The sequence below is a fragment of the Vipera berus genome (assembly GCF_964194415.1).
Source record: "Vipera berus genome assembly, chromosome: 1".
NCBI classification, from domain to species: domain Eukaryota; kingdom Metazoa; phylum Chordata; class Lepidosauria; order Squamata; family Viperidae; genus Vipera; species Vipera berus.
The window spans coordinates 205,580,321-205,607,810 of NC_138202.1; the positions used below are offsets into that span (position 1 = coordinate 205,580,321).

Below are 27,490 nucleotides of genomic sequence, written 5' to 3' on the forward strand. Positions count from 1 at the left end.
TGGTCTCATCTGACACAAAGGGGAGGGGGCAATTTCAAAGACCCTGGAGAAAAAGAGCAAAGCTCTTGTGTTTGCCAACCGATGCGGGTGCCGAGGTCAACCCTGCAGGAAGCAGATCCGCTTCTCCATGCAAAAACTCAAGGGGAAGGGGAGCCTGGCCTTCCTTGCCCAGCTCCAGCTGGCACAGTTTTCCCAGAGCTTAGTGTGCTTCCATACAAAGGAAGGACACAACACCGGGAGGAGAAGGGGCAGAGAACAAGGCTGCCTTTTCCAGAAGAGAGAAGGGAGACATGGGGCGATGCAGGATGGTGAGAAAGTGGGGACCAGCGTTCACTGTGTAGTGGCAGGAAGGAAGGAGCAGAGTTTGCAACTGCAGGAAGGAAGAATCCACGGCCACTGAAACCAAGCGGTAGCAACGCTCGTTGCCAATGCAGCAGGATAGCTCCAAAACACCAGTGAAAGGTGGAGCTTAAAACAGGCAGTGATGGTTCACCTTTGAATGGCGGGAGATGTGGGTGGCGGCAACTCCTTCCCGCTCCCCCCCCTTGTGCCCCTGCCTGCATGGGGGGCGGGGCTGGTAGCCCCCATGAACTCGCTGCCTCCTGTACATGAAAAACTTAAGACATCACTGAAAATAAGCAATTTATTGTTTATTCTGAAACAAACATGTCTTCAAATGAGTAGTAAAACTTTAGCGTTTACATTTTTATTTAATATGCATTTAAGTCTAAGCACAGTACAAGACTCCTCCCCTATTTTCAAAATGCTTATTTTAAAGAGTTTTTTGCTTATTGTTATTTATTGCATTTCTACAGCATCCAAATAATATATTCTTCAGAGTGTGTACAACACTATATTAGGTAGTGCTATCTGGACAAGAATTTCTAATCAAGTTTATCTCTCCAAAACTGGTTGATTACTGCTCAGGCAGATGAATCACTTACTATCCCAAGCAACCTCCTATCTGGTATGTTAACAAGCATACTGCTGATGCTCTAGACAATATTTTCCAGTGCCAATCTAACAGTTTTCCTGCAGTACCTGGAATGGAGATTGAACACCAATATTCCGTGGCATTCTATCAATGTCAAGATCCTGCCTTTTCCTAATGTCTATTTCACATCAAAATCCTCACTTCAACAATGACTTTTCTTTGCTTTATACCCTATTCTTTGTATTCTTGGATGATTTGTAAGGACATAAGGTCTTGAGACCAAAGGGTTTGAAATTTGCTGCTCTAAGTCTTGTTTTATTGACTTATTGAAATTCGTCAGACCCGGGTGACCAGATTCTACTAGGAATTGAACTCTGAGATCTTCGCACTCTAAACTACACAAGGTTCATTAGCTTTAGAGGCTGGTCCTTGTGTTCAACAGTTGCAGAAAGGGATATCTTGAAACAATACCAGAATGTATACCCAATCAACATTCCCTAAGCTCTCAAAGAAGACATATAATATCATGCTCCCATGTACAATATTCCACACATCCCTCTTGGTGGAGGTGGGTGTTCTGTATTTTTACACATTTATGTTTATTACCCTTTTCAACTTTGGCCATATCTTTCCTTTAAAACAAGGATGAACGCGCTCTGACTGTACATGACCTTCAGTATGGCCCATAGTGGTTTGATCGCAGGCAACCTGATAGAACTTGCTTATTATGTCTGCCTAGTCCAGGGGTAGGCAACCTTGGCTCTTTTATGACTCATGGACTTCAACTCCCAGAATTCCTAATTCTGGGAGTCGAAGTCCATGAGTCATAAAAGAACCAAGGTTGCCTACCCCTGGACTAGTCTTCAAAAGCTGTTTAAAACATCAGCATTTAAGTTAAGAGAAAGAGCACATTTAGAAACTATTCCATATCAGAATCCAAGCTGATGCCATGTCTGTAGATTCTGCAAGCATTTGGAGAATCTTCCTATACAAGGAAAAACATTGAAATAATATGAGAAGTTTATATCCATATTGAACTTTAATTGTTGATAGTTATAAATGCATGAGGGTAGGTTCAGATTCTTTCACATTAGTATTGCTTGGTATCTGTTCTACTTTTTTTACATTTGTGTTTTTTGATGTGTGGCATTTTTCTTGGCAATCAGACAAAACTCTAGTAGAATTCTCTTGCATAGAAACAGTAGGCAAAGTCTCTATTTTGGACCAGTTATGATCCTTTTTGACAGTAAGATCTATTAAGAAACTTCTCCAATGAGCATTCCGATCATGGACCTATGAAAGAAGGAAATAAAAATACTTTACTATTCAAGGTCTCATTTGGCTTGTGAAACATAAAAATGTATTTTCAAAACCCTTTTATAGATAGGGTCATTAACTCTTAAAAAATGAAATCTGGATCAGTTTATTATTTATTAGTTTATTGATTTTTTTAAAGCATTCGCAGTTCAGTGACTTGAGTTCCTAACATTCTTTATTTAGCCACAATAAGACAAGTATATTACCCTTCCTACAGAGTTTTCTCTCCTACATTGAAGAATCGAACAATCATCTTTAAGATATGTGGACCAGATCCTAGAATTCCCCAGCCAGCATGCTGTCTGGAGAATTCTGGGAGTTGAGGTTGATTCCTCTTAAAGTTGCCAAGTTTGAAAAACATTGATCTAACCATGTGATGGTGAACCTTTTAGAGACTGAGTGCCCAAACTGCAACCCAAAACCCACTGATGTATCGCCGGGTGCCAGGTGGGTGTGGCCCATTGAGTGGGCAGGGCTGTGGTGGTAATGGCAGACTGGGTGGGACTAAAAAGTTCAATCAATTCCAAGTTTGCAAGATCTTTTTTTTTGCCCTGCAAGAAGTTGAAATTGATTGATTGAACTTTTTTTTTTTTGCACATGGCGGTGGCGGCCTAAAGCGAAAAGGTTTTATAACACCCAGCTGAAGGCCTAAGACTGGGGCGACAGCGCACGTGCCCACAGAGAGGGCTCTGTGTGCCACCTGTGGCACGCGTGCCATCGGTTTACCACCATGGATCTAACCCAAGGTAACTTCAAAGTTGCTTTGAAACCACAAGCCGTGTGAGTGTTGCTGGCCCTTCAGCTTCCCAAAGTTGTGTAATCCAGCGTTTCCCAACCTTAGGAACTTGAAGATGCGTGGACTTCAACTCCCAGAATTCCCCAGCCAGCTATGCTGGCTGGGGAATTCTGGGAGTTGAAGTCCACGCATCTTCAAGTTCCTAAGGTTGGAAAACGCTGGTGTAATCCTTGTGCATTACAGAGTTGTATTATAAGGAAGCAGGGCAGAAATCACGGGGCTTTGTCAATTTTCTCTGCCCATGCAGAGGTGCTTTTGCTTCCCTACCCCAGCAGCTGTACCACAATGCATAAAGTGACAGAAGGATGAAAAATGATTACAATGTCATGCATGGCTTAAAAAAAAAAAAACCTCCGCGAGAGAACTTTTTTTTTTAATGACCTCAGCACATAAACCGACCTCTATTCCTGCAGACAAAAGCTCAAGGTTTAATAGGGATAAGCAGGAATTTGGAATCAATATAATCCCACAAGAATTAGACAAGATTTTATGGGGAAGTGATGCTAAATTTTTATCTAAGACCTATAATCTACTTTTGTTCCATGGGATGGAAGGGGGAACAGTAAATGATGTAATGATTGCCTGGGGGAGAAATATTGGTCGCACTATAGAATTAGAATGGGAACAAATTTGGAAGAAAAATATAAAATTAACGTTAGCAACGGCATTTAAAGAAAATATGTACAAAATGTTGTATAGATGGTACTTAGCTCCCGCACGAATTTCAAAAATGTTTCCCAATGCAAATGATAAATGTTGGAAATGTGATTCTGCCAGGGGCACTTTCTGCCATCAATGGTGGACTTGTCCAAAGGTTAGGCGTTACTGGACCAATATAAAAAATTGGTTATTTCAAATAACAGGATATGATTTTCAATTTTCCTCTTGGGGATGAAGCCACAAGAAGTACTAAAAAATGTTTGGTATCTAGTAATACATATTACAACAGCGGCGCGTATGACTTATGCACAATATTGGAAGACGAAGGAAATCCCAACGGACTATCAAGTAATAGAGAAAGTATTACTATGTGCAGAGTCAGATCGAATGACATATATTCTCAAAGGGAAAAGTGAATCACTTTTTAATAAAAGTTGGGACTCCTGGTATTCATGGTTACAAAATAGAATATTTAATTTCAACGGGGGAAATACCAGATGATTGTGTATTATTATTTGAGGTATAGAATCTGGAGATATATACAATTATAGATTTCTAATATTTGGTAATTAAAAGTTACTTAGCCTGGGATGTATGAAGACAAAGAAAATTAGGGGTAGTATTACACTCCCCGGTCTTGTTTAATGTTGTTGTTTTGTTTTTTTGATGTATAGGATGTTTTGGTGTTTTTCTATTTGACGCACTTTTCAGTACTTTGTAATAATGTTTTTGTTGTTTTTATTTAAAACTTGTTTAATAAAGTATATTAAAAAAAAAAGTTGTAGCACAAACGACTGAACATACCAATACATGCCTCCTCAGGGTAGACGTATCTGTGAAGGTTCTCTCACAAGCCCTGCATTTGTATGGCTTTTCTCCAGAGTGAATACGCTGGTGGCGTCTTAGGGCTCCTTGCTGAGTAAACGTCTTTCCACACTGCTCACAGAAATAAGGAGGAGTCTCTGGGAAGAGAAGGAATGTTGAAGAAACCAACCAGTTATTAGTTTATTTCCAATGCTAATGTCACTTTTTAAAACATACGTTTAATTTGCTTTCTGACTTTTGTGGCCTGTAAGAGGTGAAGACAGGCTACGGTAGATCATGCCTGCAAAGGTATTGAACTGGCAGAGCATTTAGCAGTGGCACTTAGACTTACATACTCCTTCATAGTGCTTTACAGCCTAAGAAAACTAAGTGGTTTTCAGAGTCAGCCTATTGCCCCCCCAACAATCTGGGTCCTCATTTTACCGACCTCGGAAGGATGGAAAGCTAAGTCAACCTTGAGCCGGTGAGGATTGAACTGCTGGCACTCGGCAGAGCCAGCCTGCGATACTGCATTCTAAGCACTGTGCCACCAGGGCTCTATGTAGATGCCTAAATGTTTGGCTTACAAACTAAATTATTTTAAGTGCAATTAATGAACAGAAAGACATTATTTTTAAAACGGACAGGAAAACTATGGGGGTCCTAGTTTCCTTTACGTGATTCACATATAGGAATGATGGTAATTGTGAACACCAATTCCCAGACACCTGCTTTGCATTCGCATCTCTCCAATACACCATTTGTTCCCTACCTGCATGAACATTACTATGTTGGGCTAATGAAGCTCTCAATCCAAAGGTTTTCCCACACACGTCACACTTGTATGGCTTAGCTCCCATGTGACAACGCTTGTGACATTTTAAATATTCCTTGGTAGCAAAATGTTTCCCACACACATCACATCTGAAGAGGCGTTCTCCTGTAAAGAAAATACATGCATACATACTAATGTATCTGCTGTAGCCATCACTATATTCTCTTTTATGGTAAGCAATGTTACACAGAGGACAGAAAAGGGATAATGAATGAATATTTCCGTTCTAACGCAGGATCACCCAAGTTGAAGATCACCCATCGGAGATTTTCCAAAATAATGTTTGCTCGAGCTTTTCTTAATATACTTCTCTTTTCCTTCCCTGTAACTATTAAAAACCTTCCAGGAATTTTAGTGCTCATAATACTGAACAGCAGTGCTTTTTTTGTAAAAGAAAAATGTACAAGGTTCTATCCAAAAAAGGTGCCGGAACGCTGTTCTGAGCGTTCTATGACAAAAGAAAGCCCTGCTGAACAGTATTATGTGAAGCCATGAAGAATCTGAACTTCTGTCAGTTTGCTGTATCCTAATTCTCACATGCCCAAGGGCTTATTTGTAACATTATATAACATTATAACATTATATAACATTATATTTGTAACATTATAACATTATAAATGGGACGCGGTGGCTCAGTGGCTTAGGACACTGAGCTTGTCGATCAGAAGGTCGGCAGTTTGGCGGGTCGAATCCCGAGTGCCGCGTAACAGAGTGAGCGCCTGTTACTCGTCCCAGCTTCTGCCAACCTAGCAGTTCGAAAGCACGTAAAAATGCAAGTAGAAAAATAGGGACCACTACGGTGGGAAGGTAACAGCGTTCCGTGCGCCTTTGGCGTCTAGTCATGCCGGCCACATGACCACGGAGACGTCCTTGGACAAGCGCTGGCTCTTCGGCTTTGAAACGGAGATGAGCACCGGCCCCTAGAGTCGGAAACGACTAGCACGCATGTGCAGGGGAACCTTTACCTTTACCTTATACATACAACTGGTCCCTTGGCAAGCCATTTGAAACTATGACAGGACCTGATAAAGGCACTTGCAATACAGATTTGAAGTTCTGATGGCCTGCCCCTTCCCCCCATAGTTACGTGATTGCATTTTGGAGTTTACTTCCAGTTTCCAGCAATGCCCATTACACGCCATGGATTTAACAACCATGAAAAAAAAAAAAGATGCAGTCACATAATGACCTGCTTAATGACTGGCATGATGTAAAACCATAAGTCAAGGACTATCAGTAGTTTTCACTTAGCAACCATAAATTGGGACTGGCAACTCTATTGCTAAGCACCATAGTCATTCAATGAAACACCAGACGACCATGATAGGCTTATATCCTCACTTCCCTTTCCACTGTTAAGCGAATCACCATGGTTGTTAAACAAAACATTACAAGACCACGACTTACAATTTTACACAAGCCAGTTGCGAAGGGTCCAAATAGCAATCCCATGATGGGACCACTGCAATGGTCATAAATGTGAGGATTGGTTGCAAAGCTTATTTTTTTTACACCGTGTAATTAAAAATGGTCACTAAATGAGGGCTGTCAATAACCAAGAACTACCTGTACTCTTGTTTCTTTTTCTTCTATTACACTGAAAAACTGTCACCCGACAGCCATTTTTTTTTGCAAACAATCCCTTCTGTAAAACAAAAGTATGAATGGACAGAGGCAGTTTAAGTTTACCCCTTCATTTCTCCTAAAATTCTGCAAAAAAGAAAAGGTGACATTCAGGGGAAGAGTTAAGCATTCCTTTTCTCCTGAAGGATCTCTGCGAGGCAGAAGGCTGTTGGACTAACACAGGGATAGTCAACCTTGGCTCTTTTATGACTCGTGGACTTCAACTCCCAGAATTCCTGAGCCAGCATGGGAGTTGAAGACCACGAGTCATAAAAGAGCCAAGGTTGCCTACCCCTGGACTAACAGTAGGCAAAGTTGTAATGTAACAGCTTGATCTTGCAGAATGAGTGGGAAACTTCCAACATTTGCCTACATTATATGTAGATTTTTGGAACTGTAGGGAACCTTTTCATTACCAGCCACTGGGCAAAAAAAAAAGGCTTTCCAGTGAATAACTGATCCGTTTTCCCACTGCTACAAGCAGTAGGAAACCAGGAACATGTGCACCCATGTGCAATCAGACCCAGGCTGTTCTCTATGTGACTATCAGAGAACAGGTTGAATTGTTTGAATCAAGGTACCTTACTATTGATTTTCTTCTCATTAATATATACATATACATATACATATACACATACACACATACATACATACATACATACATACATACATACATACATAAAAAAGAGGAACAAACAGCCACTACCACACACTTCTCATAATTTAAGCCTTACCTGTATGTTTCCTCTTATGACCGGTAAGTTTGCCTTTATCAGCAAAAGACGCCCCACAGTCCTCACAGATGTATGGCTTTTCACCTGTGTGTGACCTGCGTTCAGAGGGAGATGGAAATACTGTCAAAGGTATTTAAAACCAAATGTTGCTTTGCAAACTTTGCAAGATGTTCATCAATACCAGGGGCCTTCAAACATGGCCCTTTTACCACTTGTGGACTTCAGCACCCAGAATTCCTCAGCCAGGCATGCTGGCTGAGGAATTATGGGAGTTGAAGTCCACAAGTGGTAAAAGGGCCAACTTTGAAGACCCCTGATCCAGACCTTATACTACAAATGAAAAGTATACAGGAAAGCAACTCACTACAAAAGAAGCTGCCTCCGCTTATTGATTTGGGCAAAATGATTTCCAGGTGTTGTTTTTTTTTTTTTGAGGCATACAACATTTAAGGGCCAAGGACTTTTAAACTGATTTTTGGCAAACTTTGGGTAGAACAAGCACACACACACACAAAGTTGATTTCATTCCATTTTAACTTATACTAAATTAAAGAGAAACTGTATTTTATTGTAGTAAAATATAACAGAATTCTAATTAAATCCATAGAGTTTATTTCACCATTCTATATGTATTTAATAATTTAGCCCTCCATCTTATTAGGGTGAGGGGTGACATGATAGCTGTGTTCCAATATCTCCGGGGCTGCCACAAAGAAGAGGGAGTCAAGCTATTCTCCAAAGCACCTGAAAGCAGGACAAGAAGCAATGGATGGAAACTAGTCAAGGAGAGAAGCAACCTAGAACTAAGGAGAAACTTATTTGACAGTTAGAACAATTAACCAGTGGAACAACCTGCCTCCAGAAGTGGTGAATGCTCCAACACTGGAGGTTTTTAAGGAGAGACTGGACAGCCATTTGCCTGAAATGGTATAGGGTTTCCTGCCTGAGCAGGGGGTTGGACTAGATGACCTCCAAGGTCCCTTCCAACTACTACTACTACTACTACTACTACTACTACAATTCTTCTTCTTCTTCTTCTTATTATTATTATTATTATTAATTTATTATTATTATAATAAATTACAATTAGGCAGTAACTTTGCAGCGGCAAAATCCAGGACCGGCAGGAAGTATGCCGGTTCATCACGTAACTCTCTTGACTAGGGCAAAATGAAGGGAGATGTAATGCTGGAGTTGAAATCCTGGCCTGATGAAATAAAGATTTCTTATTTTTCTACATGTTTAAGAGCTGATGAGAAGTATCAGAGAGAGAGAAAAAAAAATCACCCAATTCAAGGAAATAGTATTCTATTAAAATAGGGGGAAAGAATTGGTGTCCTGGTTCAGATTCGATATAATAAGGGCTGAGCATAGGGCTACGTGCAAGAAGCGTATCTTAAGGCTCTGCCTTTAAAAGAAAAAAAAAGAAAGAAATATTCAATTTACATAACAAGTAGGTTTAAATATTTTAAAACAAAATGTGTGGGGAGGAGAAGGAAGAGGCAGTAGAAAGCTGACCTGGTATGAATCTTGAGCTGTGATGGCTGAGCAAATCTTGAGCCACAAACGCCACACTGATATGGCTTCTCTCCCGTGTGGGTCCTCATGTGGAAGACGAGGGCTGTTCTGGAGCTCAGCATTTTTCCACAGACGGAGCAAAGGGGACGCTTCACTCGGCCTTCGTGCTTCCGCATGTAGTGAGTCCTCACATCCCTCTTTCTTTTAAAAGTAGCATTGCACACGGTGCAGGCAAACTTCCGGTCCTCTGTGTGAACGCAGGCTTGGTGCTCCTTCCAGCTGTTGTGACTTGCCAAGGATTTGCCGCAAACATCACACTGATATACTTTCCCGGGCAAGGAACGATGAATTTCTTTGCAGTGGATGACGTATTTCCTCTGTGATGGAAACTTCTCGGTGCATTTGGTACAATTTATGATGTAAGTAGATGCTGGGATGACCTTGTTTTTGTTAACCTCGCAATTTACGTCCTGCTCGCAGTCTTCTGTATCGTGAACGTTTGAGTCCTCACTGTGATTATCATCTGAAGAGAAGGCCTCCTTGCCTTTATTGCTGCCTACGCCTGCGTCACAAACTTTTTCTCCATTTCCTTTCGCATCCACAGTCCCTTGCCTACAAGTGTCCCCTTTTTTAGCATTAGTTTCAGCACCTAGTGCCAGCTTCTTGTTTTTTTTGTCAGGTGGCGCTTCCTCTGGAAGAGATCTACCAGCTTCTTCCTCAGGCTCCTGAGTAGCTTTGCCAAGTATTTCCCTTTGCAGATCATGATTTGGCACTTTGGGTTGTGTTTTGTTATTCCTATTGATTCTACTATCTACCACATCTACTTTTTCTGCTGGTGGAACTATTGTCCAGTAAGCAGGCTTGCGTTTTTCACCTTTCTTGGATTCATGTATCTTTCTATTGGAGAAAAAAAAGAATTTATAGGTAGGAAAATGGAACGTTGAGCATTACAGAGACTTCAAAAACCCATTTGTACATAGTATCTCCCCAAATGAGAGCTGTAAGCCTGATTTTGCCCAATAACTGGTGAATATCTGTAGCTCGGGGGTAGGATGAGGGCGAATGTTCGTTCTCCGAGCTTATGGGGTTGGTTTTCAAATGTTTCGTTACCAGGCTAGGTCACATCCTCAGCGGAGTTTAGGAGATGTCAGTATCAGTGTTCTTCAAGGGCTCTGTGTGGGCAACAGGTCTCGTGATGGGTCAGGTATGGCTGTGTCACGTGAGGGACTTGTAATGGGTGTTGTGATGGGTCAAGCGTGAGTCATCAGTGAGAGTCTTGTGATGGGGAGGTTACATCAGGTGAGGGTCACTGGGAGGTGAAGTGCTGGTTGAGGGTTGGTGCTGTCTCTGGTTAGCTGTGTGGTTGATTTGGATTCTGACACCAAACAACACCAGTTCGACTGGAGAACCCCAAAATTGGCCATGCTACCACCTGCCACACTCGTGAGTTCATCGAAGCCTGGCACTCCACAAGCGATTCCATCCACAGATATACTGACCTAACAGCCAGCCTATGAACCCCTCAGGATCCAAACCAATTACAGAGACAGCACTGACCCTCAACCAACCCACCCAAGTCCCCCTCAACCAGCACTTCACCTTCCCATGACCCTCACCTGATGTAACCTCCCCATCACAAGATGCATCACAAGACTCTCACTTGACACACCCACACCCTACCCATCACAAGACATACTGACCCTACAAAGCCCTTATAAACAGAAGAACAAGGACATCCCCTAAACTGGCTGCTCTTTAGAAGGCCAGATCCTGAAGTTGAAACTCAAACACTTTGGCCACCTACTGAGAAGGAAGGACTCACTGGAGAAGAGCCTAATGTTGGGAAAGGTTGAGGGCAAGAGAAGAAGGGGACGACAGAGAATTTGGTGGCTGGATGGAGTCACTGAAGCAATAGGTGTGAGCCTAAATGGACTCCTGAAGATGGTAGAGGACAGGAAGGCCTGGAGGAATGTTGTCCATGGGGTCGCAATGAGTCGGACACGACTTCACAACTAACAACAACAAAAACTTTGCTAAAGATGTTACCTAGCCTGGTAATGAAACATTCGGAAACCAACCCACAAGCTCGGAAAACAAACCTTCACTCTCAGTAACTTTGTCTCAAGCTCCCACATAAGGAGTTTCAAAATCTTTGATTTAACAATTTAAGATTTACTTGCAGAAAGCTCAACTAAGAGAAGCTATAAGAATGTTTTTAAAAAACACACAAGGGGACAGTCTTTTTCTTCTCTATTTTTTATTTTTATTTTACTTTTGATGAAAGTGCTTTGCTACAATTTTTCATTAAGCCAGCTAATAAGATCAGCCTGGCATGGGAATGATACTAGTTATTTTTAAAGAGGTTAAGTGATTGGTGAAGTTTGCATAGAAAGAAATAAGCTAAAGGTAAACTATGGGTGCTCAGTTGCCATGGAAACATAAGCTTTGCTGTAGTGAAGGTTACTGAGATGGACTAAAGTGAGAGAGAAAAAACAACAACAACCAGGCAGGGGCTGGTCTGTTTTATTCTTCTTAGGACTTCTTGTTTTGTTGTATTAAAAATGAGGACAGAGATTAAATGTAGTAGATGAAGTTGTCCAGGATTGTAAAAAATTTAAGGAATTTTTTTTGAAAATAATTTAAATAAAGGAACCGGCAAGAGGATAGTTTGAAATGCCAGCAAAGCCTTTATTAGATTATTTGATATAATATAAACACTGTGGAACATGCACAGGTTGCATTAAGAAAGCAAAGCAAAGCATGCCATAGTTGGGCCCATGTGGTATAATCACCAAAGTGGCCACCAAATTTTTTTAAGTGGCAGCACTGAATTGCAGCCACTCGTGGTAGCCACTTCTAGGATTGCGCTGCACAGTCCAGCAACAAAGCAGCTTGCTTTGCTTTCCAAATCTGAGCTCCAGAGATCTTCAAAAAGTGACTGTGTGACACTGGGTGAGGAGGAGGGTGTAGGGCCCAATGGGAGGAATGAGGGGGACTTACTACAGAAGTCAACATTTTGAGACTGGGTGGTAAACAACTTGGGGGGGGCGGCGCTGTAACTTTGAACAGTTGCAAAGTGACTGGTTGTAGTGTGGGAAGTCAGCTCCCCACCCCAGAGAAGGAAATATTAAAAAGGGCAAAAGATCTTAAAGATCTTTCCTCAAAAGATCTTAAAAGGGCAAAAAAGCATGCCCAGTTTTTCTTAATAGCCCCAAGTCTCCCTCCCCCACGCAGAAACCAGCTCTGTAGAAATGCAGATATCATAATCCTTTCAGAAAGACTGGCACCTGGAATCTTAGAGCTGATGGGATTAGAAAGACAAAGATCCCTAGAATCAACAATCCCTCACACCAAAAATCCCACAGCCATCAGCCACACCCCCAGGGAAGCAGGATATGACCTTTGGGGCATAATAGGATTAACCACCACCATCAGAATACCAGAAAGGCACACTCAGACTCAAGTCAAAGTACATGACACAGGAAATACAAAGCCTCAAAGAAGGAAGAACTCCAAACAAAAGCTCAAGAAAGTATAATAACCCACCACTCTCTATTATATGTGGTCAGCTTTCCCAGAGCCACGCTTCTGTCTGCTTTTGTTCTTCAATAAGCTACAACCTTCTTTCTAAACTAAACAATGGGGACAGTGAGTTAATTGATACAGAACATCACTGTCCCCGGCAATCTAAGAAAATAGGGGAACTTAGGCACCACACAAGTTATGTAGCAAGTAAACACAGGGTCAGTCATAAAGGACTCAAATGTCTGTACACCAATGCGCAGAGTATGAACAGTTTTTTTTTTCTGCCCAAGATGGCGACGGCTGCAACTTAAGCTTCGGGTGCTCTTTGAGGGCCCCAAAGGAATTTGCTCTGGGAAGCCCTAGGTATGTTGAGGCGATTCTGGGGGTGGGGGATCTAAAAACAGCTGCTACACGCTGTTTTCGGTGGTGCTGAGCCCCCCCCCCTTCGAATTAGCGGCGTTTTTAACATCTGCCGTCTGCCGACCTGCCGGCCTCATGATGGCGCCGAGCGCAGCTATACCGTGAATCCTGGACGTCTGCCTTGCTTCTTTTCACCTGCCGCTGGCTGAGCTGATTTCATGCTGTTGCTGGCCGAGGCGACTTTGGGATTGGGGTTTTTTTCAAAACAGCTGCTGGGCGCTGCTTTTCGTGGCGCTGAGCCCCCCCCCCGGAATAGCGGCTTGTTGATTCAAGCGAGTGGCGCTGAGAACTGAGAACTGCCTGCCGAACTGCTGAGCTCTATTATGGCGCCGAGCGCTGCTTCGCTGTGAAGCTCGGGACGTCTGCCTGTTTTTATCTGCTTGCGGGCTGAGGCGACTTTAGGGATTGGGGGATCTTTGAAACGGCTCCTGGATGCTACTTTTCGTGACGCTGAGCCTTCCCACCCCCCCGAGCTAGTGGCCTGTTGATCTGAATGAGCAGCGCTGACAATCCCTGCTGACCTGCAGAACTCTGTTATGGCGTCAATCACCGCTACAGCGCCGTGAAGCCCAGGACGCCTCACCTGCCTTCTTTCCTCTGCCTGTTCGCCGTGGATACCCTCTGCTTGTCGGAGGGGCAGCGGCGACGACCCCACCGGATGGAGATCCTTTTACGACCATCTGCTGGCTGACACCGTTCTTTGGTGGCGAGGAGCCTCCTTTTTCTCCCGGATGGTGGTTGCAGATTGTGGGCCTGGTTATCGGCCTCGGCGGACATGTCAGTGAATTCCAGGACTCAGATTATTGGGGACCCAGATTATTGGACCCAGATTATTGGGGGCAATAAGCTGACTTTGTAATAATGCCGCTTGGGGGGGGCGAAAGCCCTAACAAGCAGGCATATACATAGAATGAAGGCTACTGCTAAACTTGTAAGCCGCCCTGAGTCTTCGGAGAAGGGCGGGATATAAATGTAATAAAAAAATAATAAAAAAAAACACATAACTGCTGGGATCACTTCTCTCCGCCGTTGAAGGATGGCTTGGACTGGTGGATGGACATTGGGGAGAGAATGTTTTGTTCTCCCCCCCCCCAGACTGGCGGTGCGGGCTGGCGTTGTGAGGATTGACAGAGGCCTGGCCTGCCTGTTCCTTACTTCTTTTGTTGACAGGCAGGCATTACGGCTAGCTCCATACCTGATGGGAATTAAGATCTCCCTATGGATAATCCAGTGTGGACGGGACCGAACCGTGGTGGGAGGACGGTTTTGGACTGGTCAGCGACCACCTCACTGGTGTGGGAGACCAGTTGGGGTGGGCCTGGCTTAGGACTCCCCTTTTCTCTCTCTGCTCCAGTTAGACTCCTCAGCCGGAGTGAGAGGACGGCTGAGGTTGTCCCTTGGAATTCCATCTCAGGTGAGAGCTGAGATGGCTTTGCAGATTGAGAGATATGCCCACTGGACCTGTTCTTTTTCCATCTTTGTACCATCAACGAACAATCCTTGGCCATATTTACAACATCGGCCCCAAGAGACTATTTGAGTGCTATATGATCCATCGTTATTCCGAAGCGGACTTGTATGCCCTTAGGGCGGTTCCTGCCTCATGGGCGCGACCTGTCGCCTGTTTTCATACTCCCCTTAATGACGGGCCCAAGCTTTGGGACTCCGAGAGGTGGTTGGGCTTGGATAGGGGCCTCGAGTTAAGACGCGCTAAGAGGCCCCTGATCAGATTTTTAGCCGGTTATTTTAAGAGGTTAGGGAGGGGGAGGGAGGGGGGGGGTGGGGAGGGAATCTGTAACCGGCACTCAGTCTGGTCCTGTTAGAGGTCCTGGTGGGACGGGGTTGGGGGAGGTGGCTGCTGGCGCTGGGAATGTGGGGGTGGGGCATCGAATCCCCACGGCGATAGGGTATGGCAGCAGGTGTTTGCGCGGAGGGTCATATCAACATCTGGGATCGCGCCCCCGCTATCTTCGAGCGGTGGCGCGCTCCGACCCCCCGGTTAGCACCCTCTTACCCGGGGATGAGGGTGATCAGGCCCCTGAGCTCAGGCTGGTCTATTTTAACGCTAGATCCGTAGTTAATAAAGCTCCCCTCATCCGTGATCGGATCGAGGAGGAATGTGCGGATCTAGCGTGCATCACGGAAACTTGGCTGGGCTCGGAGGGAGGGGTGCCTCTCACCGAGTTATGCCCGCCGGGTTTCCGGGTGCTGCACCAGCCACGGGCTCAGGGCAGGGGTGGTAGTGGTTATTCGGGAGACATTGTGTCCCCGGGAGGCCACCATTGTCCAGATGGCCGGGAGTGAAACCCTCCTCTTGAGGTGTGGTCCTCGGGTTCAGTTGGGCTTGTTGCTTACATACCTGGCGCCCAGCTGTGTGGCAACAGCCCTGCCCGAGCTGCTCGACACCCTCGCAGGGTTGGCGGTGGAGTTCCCCAGGCTTGTAGTCCTGGGTGACTTCAACCTGCCATCACTGGGAGGGTTGTCGGAGTTAGCTCGGGAGTTCATGGCTTCCATGACAGCCATGGGCCTGACCCAGGTTATTGAGGGCCCGACTCATGAGGGGGGTCACACTCTCGACCTGGTGTTCCTGTCTGGACAGTGGTTGGATGATCTGGGAGGGGGTTCTCCGTCCATCACCCCTCTGTCATGGTCAGATCATTACCTCCTGAGGCTGGTTTTCCGTCATGCCATCCCCCGCCGCTGGGCGGCGGAGCCGACCAGGTGGTTCCACCCCAGGCGCCTAATGGACCCAGATCGGTTCCAGAGGGCGCTTGGGCCTATACCTATCACCCTTACCCACAGCCCAGTCGATGCCCTGGTGGAGGCCTGGGAAACGGCAGCCACCAGGGCACTCGACTGCGTTGTACCCATGCGACCTCTGACCCGACGCAGATCCCGTTGGGCCCCATGGTTCTCTGTGGAGCTCCGGGAGATGAAGCGGAGGAGACGAGGTCTAGAGAGCGGTTGGAGATCCAGCCGATCCGAATCCGACCGATTGCAGTTAAGAACCTTTATAAGGTCTTATCTTGCGGCGATAAGGACGGCGAAGTCTAACTACTTTGCCGCCCTTATCGCGTCCGCAGATAATCGCCCGGCCGCCCTGTTTAGGGTGACTCGCTCCCTCCTTAATCAGGAGGTGAGAGAGGATCCCTTGCAGGGACGAGCCGAGGAGTTTAGTCATCATCTGGCGGACAAAATCGCTCGGATCCGGACCGGCTTGGACTCTGACTGGGCAGAGTCTAATGTGGAGGAATCAGGCGGTCTTGAGCACGTTATCTGGAATGAGTTCGACCCTGTTTCCCCTGATGATGTGGACAGGATCATGGGGAGACTGAGCACCACCACCTGTTTGTTGGATCCGTGCCCCTCCTGGCTAGCTTATGCGGCTCGGGAAGGTACACGAGGCTGGTTCCATGCAGTAATAACTGCTTCCTTGAAGGAGGGCGTCTTTCCTGCCGCCTTGAAGAAGGCGGTGGTGAGACCCCTTCTCAAGAAGCCTGCTTTGGACCCGGCTGTTTTAAACAACTACCGTCCAGTCTCCAACCTTCGCTTTCTGGCGAAGGTTGTTGAGAGCGTGGTGGCGCATCAGCTCCCTCTGTTCCTGGAGGAAACTGATTATCTGGACCCGTACCAATCGGGCTTCAGGCCCGGACACAGCACGGAGACGGCATTGGTCGCGCTGGTGAATGATCTCTGGAGGGCTAGGGACAGGGGTTGCTCCTCTGTCCTGGTCCTATTAGATCTCTCAGCGGCGTTCGATACCATCGACCATGGTATCCTACTGCGGCGTCTCAGGGGGCTGGGAGTGGGAGGCACCGTTCTACGGTGGTTCTCCTCCTACCTCCAGGGCCGCTCGCAGTCGGTGTTGACAGGAGGGCAGAGATCCGCCCCGAGGTCTCTCATTTGTGGAGTTCCTCAGGGGTCGGTTCTCTCGCCTCTCCTGTTCAACATCTATATGAAGCCGCTGGGCGAGATCATTCGTGGTTTTGGGGTGGGGTATCATCAGTACGCTGATGATACCCAACTTTTTCTTTCCACCCCGAACCAACCCAGTGATGCCCTCTCCGTGATGTCCCGGTGCCTGGAGGCGGTTCGGGTCTGGATGGGGAGAAACAGGCTCCGTCTCAATCCCGCCAAGACTGAGTGGCTGTGCATATCGGCATCTCGGGTTAACCAAGTTATTCCATCCTTAATGATGGGGGGTGAGGTGTTACCCCCCGTCGATAGGGCTCGCAACTTGGGCGTCCTCCTGGATTCACGGCTCAATTTCGAAGACCATATTGGAGCCGTGACCAGGGGGGCTTTTGCTCAGGTTCGCCTGGTGCGCCAGTTGCGTCCCTATCTGGACCGAGACGCCCTACGCACAGTTACTCACGCGCTTGTGACCTCCCGTTTGGACTACTGTAACGCTCTCTACATGGGGCTGCCCTTGAAGACCACTCGGAGGCTTCAACTGGTGCAGAATGCGGCCGCGCGAGTTGTAATGGGGGTTTCCCGATACTCCCATGTAACACCTCTACTCCGTGAGCTGCATTGGCTTCCGGTTGCCCTCCGGGTGAAATTCAAGGTGCTGGTTATCACCTATAAAGCCCTACATGGCCTGGGTACGGGATATCTGAGGGAACACCTGCTGCCGGCATCAAACGCCCTTCGCCCAGTGCGCTCCCACAGGGAGGGTCTGCTCAGGGTCCCGCCGGTAAGAGATTGCCGGCGGGTGACACCCAGGGATAGGGCCTTCTCAGTGGGGGCGCCTGCCCTCTGGAACCAGCTGCCGGTGGAGCTGAGAACTGCCCCTGACCTCCGATCATTCCGCCGGGGCCTGAAGACCTGGCTCTTCGAGCTCTCGGGCCCAGACTGAGGAGAAATTTTTAATTTGGGTTTGTTTTTTTTTTAACTGACTACAGGGTCAATTTAATATTTTTAATTTGGTTCTTAATTTTTGTATTTTGGATTTTTAATTCCCTGTAAACCGCCCTGAGTCCTCAGGGAATAGGGCGGTATATAAATATAACTAAATAAATAAATAAATAAATAAACTAGAAATTCAGGTAAATGAGGGCGGATATGATATTGTTGCCATTACAGAAACATGGTGGGATGAAACCCACAAATGGAACACACAGCTAGAGGGATTTAAATTATTTAAAAGAAATAGACTAAACAAAAGAGGAGGTGGAGTTGCTCTATATATAAGAAATAACTTTATCTCTACAGAAATAGAGCACAACAATGATGAAAACTGTAAACCTGAATGTATTTGGGTCAATATAAAAGGGGAAAAAATGACATTGCCATAGGTGTATACTATAGGCCGCCCAACCAAGCAGAGGAAATAGATGAACTTTTTGCTAGTCAGTTAACTAAGGTATGTAGGAAGCGCATCACAATAGTAATGGGGGGCTTTAATTACCCTGATATCAACTGGGAGACAAATTCTGCACCAAGTGGAAGATCTAACAGATTCCTGACAAACCTAGCAGACAACTTTCTCTCCAAAAAAGTAGAGAAGGGAACTAGGGGATTAGCCATATTGGATTTAATTCTCACTAACAGAGATGAAATGATAGAAAGTGTCAAAGCCACAGGAACCTTGGGGGGAAGTGATCATGCAATATTGGAATTCAACATTATGGAAGCACAAGCAATAGAATACAGCCAAACTAGAGTCTTGGACTTTAAAAGAGCTAATTTCAATAAACTTAGAGAGACCTTGGGAAGAATTCCATGGATGAGAATCCTAAAGGGGAAAACAACTCAAGAAGCTTGGGAAATTTTGAAAAGTGAGATAATAAAGGCCCAGTCTAGCACAATACCAACAAAGAAGAAACCAGCATGGCTGCATAAAGAACTCTCTGATAAAGTGAAAGATAAAAAGGACAAGTATAAGAAGTGGAAAGAGGGGCACATAACTAAGGCAGAATATCAGCAAACAGCCCGTGCCTGCAAAGATGAAGTGAGGGAAGCTAAGGTTCAAAATGAACTAAGGCTTGCGACCAAAGTCAAAAATAACAAAAAAAGCTTCTTTCAACTTTTAAGAAACAAGAAAAAAGTTAAGGAAATGATTGGTCCATTAGTGGGGGAAAGTGGCAAGAAGGTGACAAGCAACAGGGAGAAAGCAGAACTATTTAACTCGTTTTTTGCATCTGTCTTTACACAAAGGGAAAAAACCGTCCAACCTACCAAAACCAGTGCCATAAAAAACAGAATAGAAACGCAAGTTAAGATAGGCAAGAAAATGGTAAGTGAGCACCTGTCCAGCCTAGACGAGTTCAAATAACCAGGACCAGATGGATTACACCCCAAGGTTCTCAAGGAACTGGCAGACGTGATCTCAGAACCACTGAACTATATTTTTCAAAGATCCTGGAGCACTGGGGAACTACCAGAGGACTGGAAGAGAGCTGATGTAGTTCCCATCTTCAAAAAAGGGGAAAAAATAGATCCAGGAAACTACAGACCTATCAGCCTGACCTCAATACGTGGGAAGATTCTGGAAAAGATAATCAAACAACAAATCAGCGAACACCTTGATGTGAACAAAGTTATCACTAAAAGCCAACATGGGTTTGTCAAAAACAGATCATGCCAGACAAACCTTATTGCATTCTTTGACCAAGTGACAAAACTAGTGGACCAGAGGAATGCTGTAGATATAATTTACTTGGACTTCAGTAAGGAATTTGATAAAGTAGATCACAACCTACTACTTGATAAGATAGAAAAATGTGGGTTAGACAGCATCACCACCAGATGGATTCGTAGCTGGCTGACAGGCCGTACTCAGCGTGTGGTCCTCAATGGAACTGCATCTACATGGAAGGAAGTGTGTAGTGGGGTGCCCCAGGGCTCTGTTCTGGGCCCAGTGCTCTTCAACATCTTCATCAACGATTTGGATGAGGGGATAGATGGGGAACTCATCAAATTTGCAGATGACACCAAGCTGGCAGGAATAGCCAACACTCCAGAAGATAGGCTTACAGGAGGATACAGGAGGATCTGGACAGACTCGAACACTGGGCACTATCTAACAAAATGAAATTCAATGGTGAAAAAAGTAAGATTCTACATTTAGGCAGGAAAAATCAAATGCACAGGTATAGTATAGGTGGTACCTTGCTCGATAGTAGTAACTGTGAGAGAGATCTTGGAGTCCTAGTGGACAATCAGCTAAATATGAGCCAGCAGTGTGCTGCAGCTGCCAAAAAAGCCAACACAGTGCTAGGCTGCATTAACAGAGGGACAGAATCAAGATCACGTGAAGTACTAATACCACTTTACAATGCCTTGGTAAGGCCACACCTGGAATACTGCATCCAGTTTTGGTTACCACGATGTAAAAAAGATGTCGAGACTCTAGAAAGAGTACAGAGAAGAGCAACAAAGATGATTGGGGGACTGGAGGCTAAAACATATAGGGAACGGTTGCTGGAATTGGGTATGTGTAGTTTAATGAAGAGAAGGGTGAGGGGTGACATGATAGCAGTGTTCCAATATCTCAGGGGCTGCCACAAAGAAGAGGGAGCCAAGCTATTCTCCAAAGCACCTGAAAGCAGGACAAGAAGCAACGGATGGAAACTAGTCAAGGAGAAAATCAACCTAGAACTAAGGAGAAACTTCCTGACAGTTAGAACAATTAACCAGTGGAACAAGCTGCCTCCAGAAGTGGTGAATGCTCCAACACTGGAAGTTTTTAAGAAGAGACTGGACAGCCATTTGTCTGAAATGGTATAGGGTTTCCTGCCTTAGCAGGGGGTTGGACTAGATGACCTCCAGGGTCCCTTCCAACTTATTATTATCATCATTATTATTATTATTATTATTATTATTATTATTATTATTATTATTATTATTATTATTATTATTATTATTATTAATTATTATTATTATAGCAGTCTCCATTTTGTTTATTCCCAGCTTGGACTGGACCCTGATGAAGATTTTTCTTTCAACAGTAGGTTGGGGATTAATTGTATTTTATGTTCTAGCCTCAACAAGAACTTTTATAAAATGGTATATCATTAGTATATAGAAACTTCTGGAATATATTAAAGTACTTTGAATCTCTGCTTGAAATGTAAACACACTGAAGGGATACTTTACGACAGACATGTCAAACACAAGGCCTGGGGGCTGGATCCGGCCCACGAAGTGGTTTCATGTGGCCCGCGAAGCCATCCTGGAAACAGTGAGGGAATGGCCCCCACTGCCTTGGCCCTGGCCCAGAGACCCTCCTCCTGCCAGAGACCCTCAGATCTGTCCCACTCCTGCCCAGGCCCCCATAGGCACCCTTGATGCGAACGATGTAGAGCTGGCCATGGCCACCCAGTAGGCCATACGCACTCTAGCCACGCCCACCCAGTAGGCCACGCCCACCCTGGCCATACCCACCCGGCCCCCTGAGGGCAACCGCAATGCTGATGCGGCCCTCAATGAAATTGAGTTTGACACCCCTGCTTTACGATATTTAGTGGGCACAGAAAAAGCTTTAAAAATGGATATAATAAATACAGGCACTAATCCAGAAGGAGATTTTCCTTTTAGGGCTAATGGACAGGCAATTTGAAAAAAAAACACACCATGGAACTTTTGTTTTTATATAGGATACCTGCAGAAAGACTCTTATGTGCTCAGAAAAGGAAAAAATTGACATTACCCACTGTGGAGTGGGTTGGTGAAGATAGAACTTGTAATGGCTAAATTAACTTCTTTGATTAAAGAAAAAACAGTATCTGTATTTGTGGCTGACTGGAAACTGCTTGTAGACTTTTTGCATGAAATAGAAAAAATGTGCTCATGGATTTGTGGTTTTTATGATTAGAAAAAACTGGATAATAGAAAAAAGTGAATTTTATAAGAGCTAATATTGTAATTCTATTTATATTTGCTGCAGAACAAAATGGAAGGTTTTTCTATTTCTTTTTACATTTTCTTCTTCTCCCTTTCTTACTTTGCTTCCTAATATTTTCCTTCCTTCCTTAGTCTTCCTATGAGTAACTTTATTACTTTGGGTTACTTTTTATGTTCGTTGTAAATTTTTAATAAAATTCATACCAAAAAATGTCCCCATAGTAAACCAAACCCAAACCAGCTCCACTAGGGCTGAGCATAATGTAGGAACTCTGCTACAAAATCAAAAGCTAAAAAGCTTGCAAGCCAACTTATCTTTGGCACTGTTGTCTACTTTTTATGCATTTTTTTTATAAAAAAAAAGGGATTTACCTTACGTGACTAGTAAAGGCTGATCTCTGAGCAAAACTGGCTGGACAGCACTGACATTTATAAGGCTTCTCTCCCGTGTGGGTTCGTATGTGAACGGTCAGGCCACCCCTGGAGCTGATGACTTTGTCACAGTAGGGGCACTGCTGCGGATGCTGCTTCTTTTCGTGCACCCCGAGGTTATGAGCACTGATATCCTTCTGGTGCTGAAACTTTTTGTCACCAGGGAAGGTCTGCTCTCGGTTGTGGACAGTGACCCTGTGTTGCCTTAGATTGTGGCGATTGGGAAAGAGTTGGTTACAAATATTGCAGCTATACTTAATTCCCAGGCTTGTCCTATGCTCCAGATCAACGTGCGATTGGTGCTGCTCAGCGAAATGAAATAAATGATTACGCTTGTCACCGGCATATGCTCTTGGCAAGACTTTTGATATACTGCGGGTCGATTTTCTGAGTTTGGCCTTACAGAATGTCGAGCTACTTTCATCCTTTTGGTCAGGCAATGTCCTGCTTAAAGCGATGTGGGCTTCCTTCAAGTCCTCCTCATTTAATGAAGGACAGTCAGTCTCATTGGTACGCTCAGATGTCATCACTGACTCATCTTTGGAATTGCAACTCACAATCCTATCTTCATTAGGGTTTACACGTTTATTTTTAATATCATCCAAATTGGTGGTAGGTTTTGAATGGTTCATTCTCTTCCCCAAATGTTTCTTCATCGGTGCAGCAGCCAAAACATGTACTTTTTCTCCTCCGAGTCCTGTTTGATTCCCAGGCAATCTAACACTTCCATTTTTTTCCAAATGAACATGTGGTTCCAAGTTTCCATCTACAGCCTTCATTTCTTCAAAAATTTCAAGCAGATCCTTGCATTGAAATCTTTCAGCGACTTCCTTCATCTGATGCAGTCTGTCCACTTCAACTTCTAACTCTGCGGTGTAAACAAATTTGAGGAATGAGACAAATTCTTCGGCATGAATATCCTGGAGGATCACTGTGCAGTTTTTGGCGTTCTTCATTTCATTATTGAGAAAAAGGCTTTTAAAGTAATTGCTAGAAGCTGCTAAAACAGCTTTGTGAACGGAAAATTCTTGTTGGATTTCCAGCTGGCCTGTGTATATTGTAACATCACAAAAATGTCCAAATTGATAGAGAGAATGTAATGTTCTCAGGAGGTTGGAGGCAGCAACACTGGATTTCATTAAAATTTTCTTTTTTTCCATCCTATTAAACAGAAATACAGTTGAGAACATTTTGTCAGCTTGTATAAATTACCCTTCTCGTCAAAATTAGTTTTAATGTCAGATCTTCCATATTCACACTAAGGACTTATTCAACTTTTCAATATTTAAAATTCCTACAATCAATAGCCAGACAGACAATGGTAAATTAACTGAGGAAAAGTCTTTTTTTAATTTAAAGGTTACAATACCATCTATGCTTACTTAAGTTGCATTATATTCTAGCCTCTGTCCTCTACAATTGTGAATTGTGTAAAGCTAAAAGGATGACTTTTTGACAACCAGCATATAAAAAACAGAAACATGAAGGTGATGTATACATAATTCAGATCTAAGTAAACACTAGACAGCAAGTTTTTTCAAATGTTTTGCTTCCTGAAAAACTTTAGGTGATTATGATATTCATAGCCCTTCAAACTAAACGCAAATATAATTTCAGAAAGACTGCATTATATAGGAGTCTTCAGAAATATGAAATTAACTTTTTTGGGTTTTATTAATGTGTTTTAACCTATTTTAATGTGTTTTAACTTATTGTAAGAGTTGTGAGCATTTTGTTTAATCTCTTTTAATTTTTGTATTTTGTCTTTTAACATGTACTGCCCTGTTCACCGCCCTGAGTCCTTCGGGAGAAGGGCGGTATACAAATAAAATTAATAATAATAATAATTACTACAACATATTTAATTATGTAATGTTTCTGACAAATTGCATGAGTTCAGCAGGGCTAAAAATGTTTTGCTGCTGATTTTCATTTGCACTTGGGTGTCAGATGCCTCTCGCTACAGTGTCCAACAACAGTCAGCCAGCACTGACAGATTCCTGTTGCTCTGATACCATTTTTTCATAGCAGCAATGTCCTGGCGGGGCCTTTCACCAATTTCGTCACTGTCTGTGCTTAGATTTTCAGGAACGAAATCCAAGTGTGAATGCAGCAAATGAATCTGCAATGACATTTTGCACTTTATGGTTTTGCATGCTGGAAGAAGTTTGTCAACTAGCTTAATGTAGTTTGGTGCTCTATGGTTGCCAAGAAAATTCTCAATGACACCTTGAGTGCTTTCCAGGCAATTTTCTCTAGCCCCATTGTCAGGACTTCAAACTGCTTGTCACTGATGACATTTCTGCTCTGTGGACCAATAAAAATGTTCTCCTTAAGCTTGGCATTAGTTATTCATGGAAACATCTGTCTCAAATAATGGAAACCTTTTACCTTCATTGTTCATCGCTTTACAAATTTTTTGCTCAGTCTGAGTTTTATGTGAAGTGGAGGCAAAAATAACTTTCTCGGTCAACAAGTGGTTCACATGACACATTTTTCTGTCCTGGAACCAAATTATTTCGGAGTGCCATTTCTTTTTATTGTGACTTTCTTGCATGGCTGTCCCATTTGCATATGTAACCACACTACTTGGTATACCAGTGCTGCATTCCAAGAGCAGAGCCACTACTTTAGATCTCCACAGATATTTCAGTTGGATGTGCTTCAACAACAGTTTCATGTTCTTATATGTTTGTTTCATGTTTGTGGCAAAGCCAAACATATGAAGAGTGCAGGTGGCAAAAACAAGATTTCTATAAAATGGGATGTGTAAATTACAGGTTATTTTCATGAATAGCTGCCACAAATCTATAAGATTACAACCAAAAGTGTACAAGAAGCAAAATCTTTGTTATCCATTGAAATTATTACACTGCACTATAGTGTGAAATTTTGTGAAATATTACTTTTATGTATGAAAGCAGCCAAACTGGAAAGGAGGAAGCTTCTTTGATTCAGCCAATAAAACAAGAAAGAGAAAATACTAAATCAGACTTTTGCCCCAACTCTTTTATCTTTCTACTTGCAAGGAAATTGTTTTTATTTAAATAAAAGAATATTCAGAAATACAACCTGCCTACCTTCATCTGACTGAATGCATTAAATGGATGACAATTTGCAGGAATAGTTGACAGATAATTAACAGGGAATTCCCTAGATCTGTTTCTAGGAAAATTACCCATTTGCCCTTGCTTCCCAGAAGAGAAAGCTGATGTACTCTAGAGTATTTATTTCATTTTTTGGACTGACAGAGAATGATCAAAACCAGGCATTACTATCCTATTGTGGGAAGTCATCTCCCCAGAGAAGGAAATATTAAAAGGGCAGGAAAATACATTTCTTAAAAAGAAGTTAAAAGGCAGAAAAGCATGCCCAGGTTTTCTTAATAGCCCCACGTCTCCCTCCCCCAAGCAGAAACCAACTCTATAGAAATGCAGATGTAAACCATTCAGGAAGGTTGAAGCTAAGACTTCTGAAATCTACATACCCCAGCCCCAGGGAGGTGGGCTTGGACAGACAACCAGCAAGAATCCTAGAGTGGTACACCTAGGCTCAGGACAGAATAGATGACAAAGGAAATACAAAGCTTGAAACAGGAAGTAACTGTAGACAATAGAGTCCAAGGGGTATAAAAACCCACTATGCACATGTGCTCACCCCTTCTTTTCCTGTTGGATCCATCTTTCTGTCTGCCTATCCTCTGCAATAAACTACAACCTTCTTCCCAAAGCAGTTGCCATGTTTATTCCCCACTTGGAGGAACCATGATGGAGGCTTTTCTTCCTACACTATACTCCTCCTCATTAGCTTAGACCGCAAATTCTGTCAATTGTAGCAACAGAGGAATGTATTAATATCTTGAACTATAATCTCCGAGGGCCTACTGTCGGAAAAAGGTATAGTACAGCAGTAATGGCAACTGGAGAGGCTGAGGTTCAGGGCCTCCATTCAACAGAGCTTTGGATCTTCGCCCTCCCTTAGTCCAGACTACCTCACAAGCTGATTGTGAGGATAACTAGAGTGGAGAACATCTTGTAAGTCACGAGGGTTGACTTCTCAGAAAAACTGAGTGGGCATAAAGGCTATTTCTCCAAGATTGCCCAAGTTTTATCTCCTAATCTTGCAAGTGGGGAAAGATTTAGCAAAACTGAAAGGGATCCAGGATGAATGAAACAAAAGCAGCGTGGTCCTTAACATGTTAAGGAATCCAAGGAAGCGATCTCCTAACTAACCAATAACCCTCCAGATATGTCTCCTGCTCCCCGCTGACTGAGGATAAGGGCGTTACAATATAGTATAGTCCTCGCAACTCCTTAGAAAGCAGCAAGTTGGAGAAAGCTGCCTGGCTTTTAAGTGGCTACCCGAAGAGGTCGCCACGCTCAACAACAAGGCTGGTTGCATTAAGACCGGACAGAGTTTCAGATGGGAAAAAAAAAGGACGTGCAGCAAGCAGCCTTGAGTGACGAGACCTATTCCTGGGCAGCGCATAGCCCTTGCCCGGTCTCGGGCAAACAAAGAGGATGTGGCGCATCTTCCCACCCAGCTTGCCTGGCGCAAATACCAATCGGAGCGATGCTCCGGAGCATCTTTTTGGGGCTCGAATCCGGGAGGTTCGACTCACCTGCTCAGCGGCGGGCGAACGGGAGACGAGCCGAATTCTCACTCAGCTTGCAGCGACTTGTGACGGCCACCGTAGAGACGCAGGCCCGTGACCGAGGGGCTACCCAGGAATAAGGGTTGCTGGAGGTTTGAGCTCGTCCCCTCCTCGCCCCCTCGCCGTCATCAATGGTATTCCATTGAGCCAGAGGAGTCCGCCATCTTTCTGGCGGGCAAGGAAGCCTCGGAAGCCACCTTTAGCGAAGCACGCTAGAGTAGACTCTTTACTTGGTATGCTCGCGCCACCTGTTGGAGAAAGGAAGAGTTTACGAAGAGCAATACATTGGTTTGGAGCCTCGCATCCGCGCTGGGTCGCCTTTCGCTTTGTAGTGTTGTTTTCCCTGTTTTCCCGAAGCTTGTGGCCTCTACGAAACTTGGTGAGAGATAGA

The 27,490-nt window shown here is 44.2% G+C and overlaps 1 protein-coding gene across 1 annotated transcript; it reads right to left on the reverse strand.

Annotated features, from left to right (window-relative positions):
• Nucleotides 1–1,906: 1,906 nt before the first annotated feature.
• LOC308677313 (uncharacterized protein) lies at nucleotides 1,907–27,196 on the reverse strand. The gene is made up of 7 exons (XM_081343582.1): nucleotides 27,067–27,196; nucleotides 22,386–23,606; nucleotides 9,222–10,118; nucleotides 7,704–7,798; nucleotides 5,284–5,451; nucleotides 4,512–4,669; nucleotides 1,907–2,227 (listed from the first exon to the last, which is right to left on the reverse strand). Exons 2-7 carry the CDS (start codon nucleotides 23,603–23,605, stop codon nucleotides 1,988–1,990), a joined length of 2,778 nt encoding a protein of 925 aa, XP_081199708.1. The 5' UTR covers nucleotide 23,606; nucleotides 27,067–27,196; the 3' UTR covers nucleotides 1,907–1,987.
• Nucleotides 27,197–27,490: the final 294 nt, after the last annotated feature.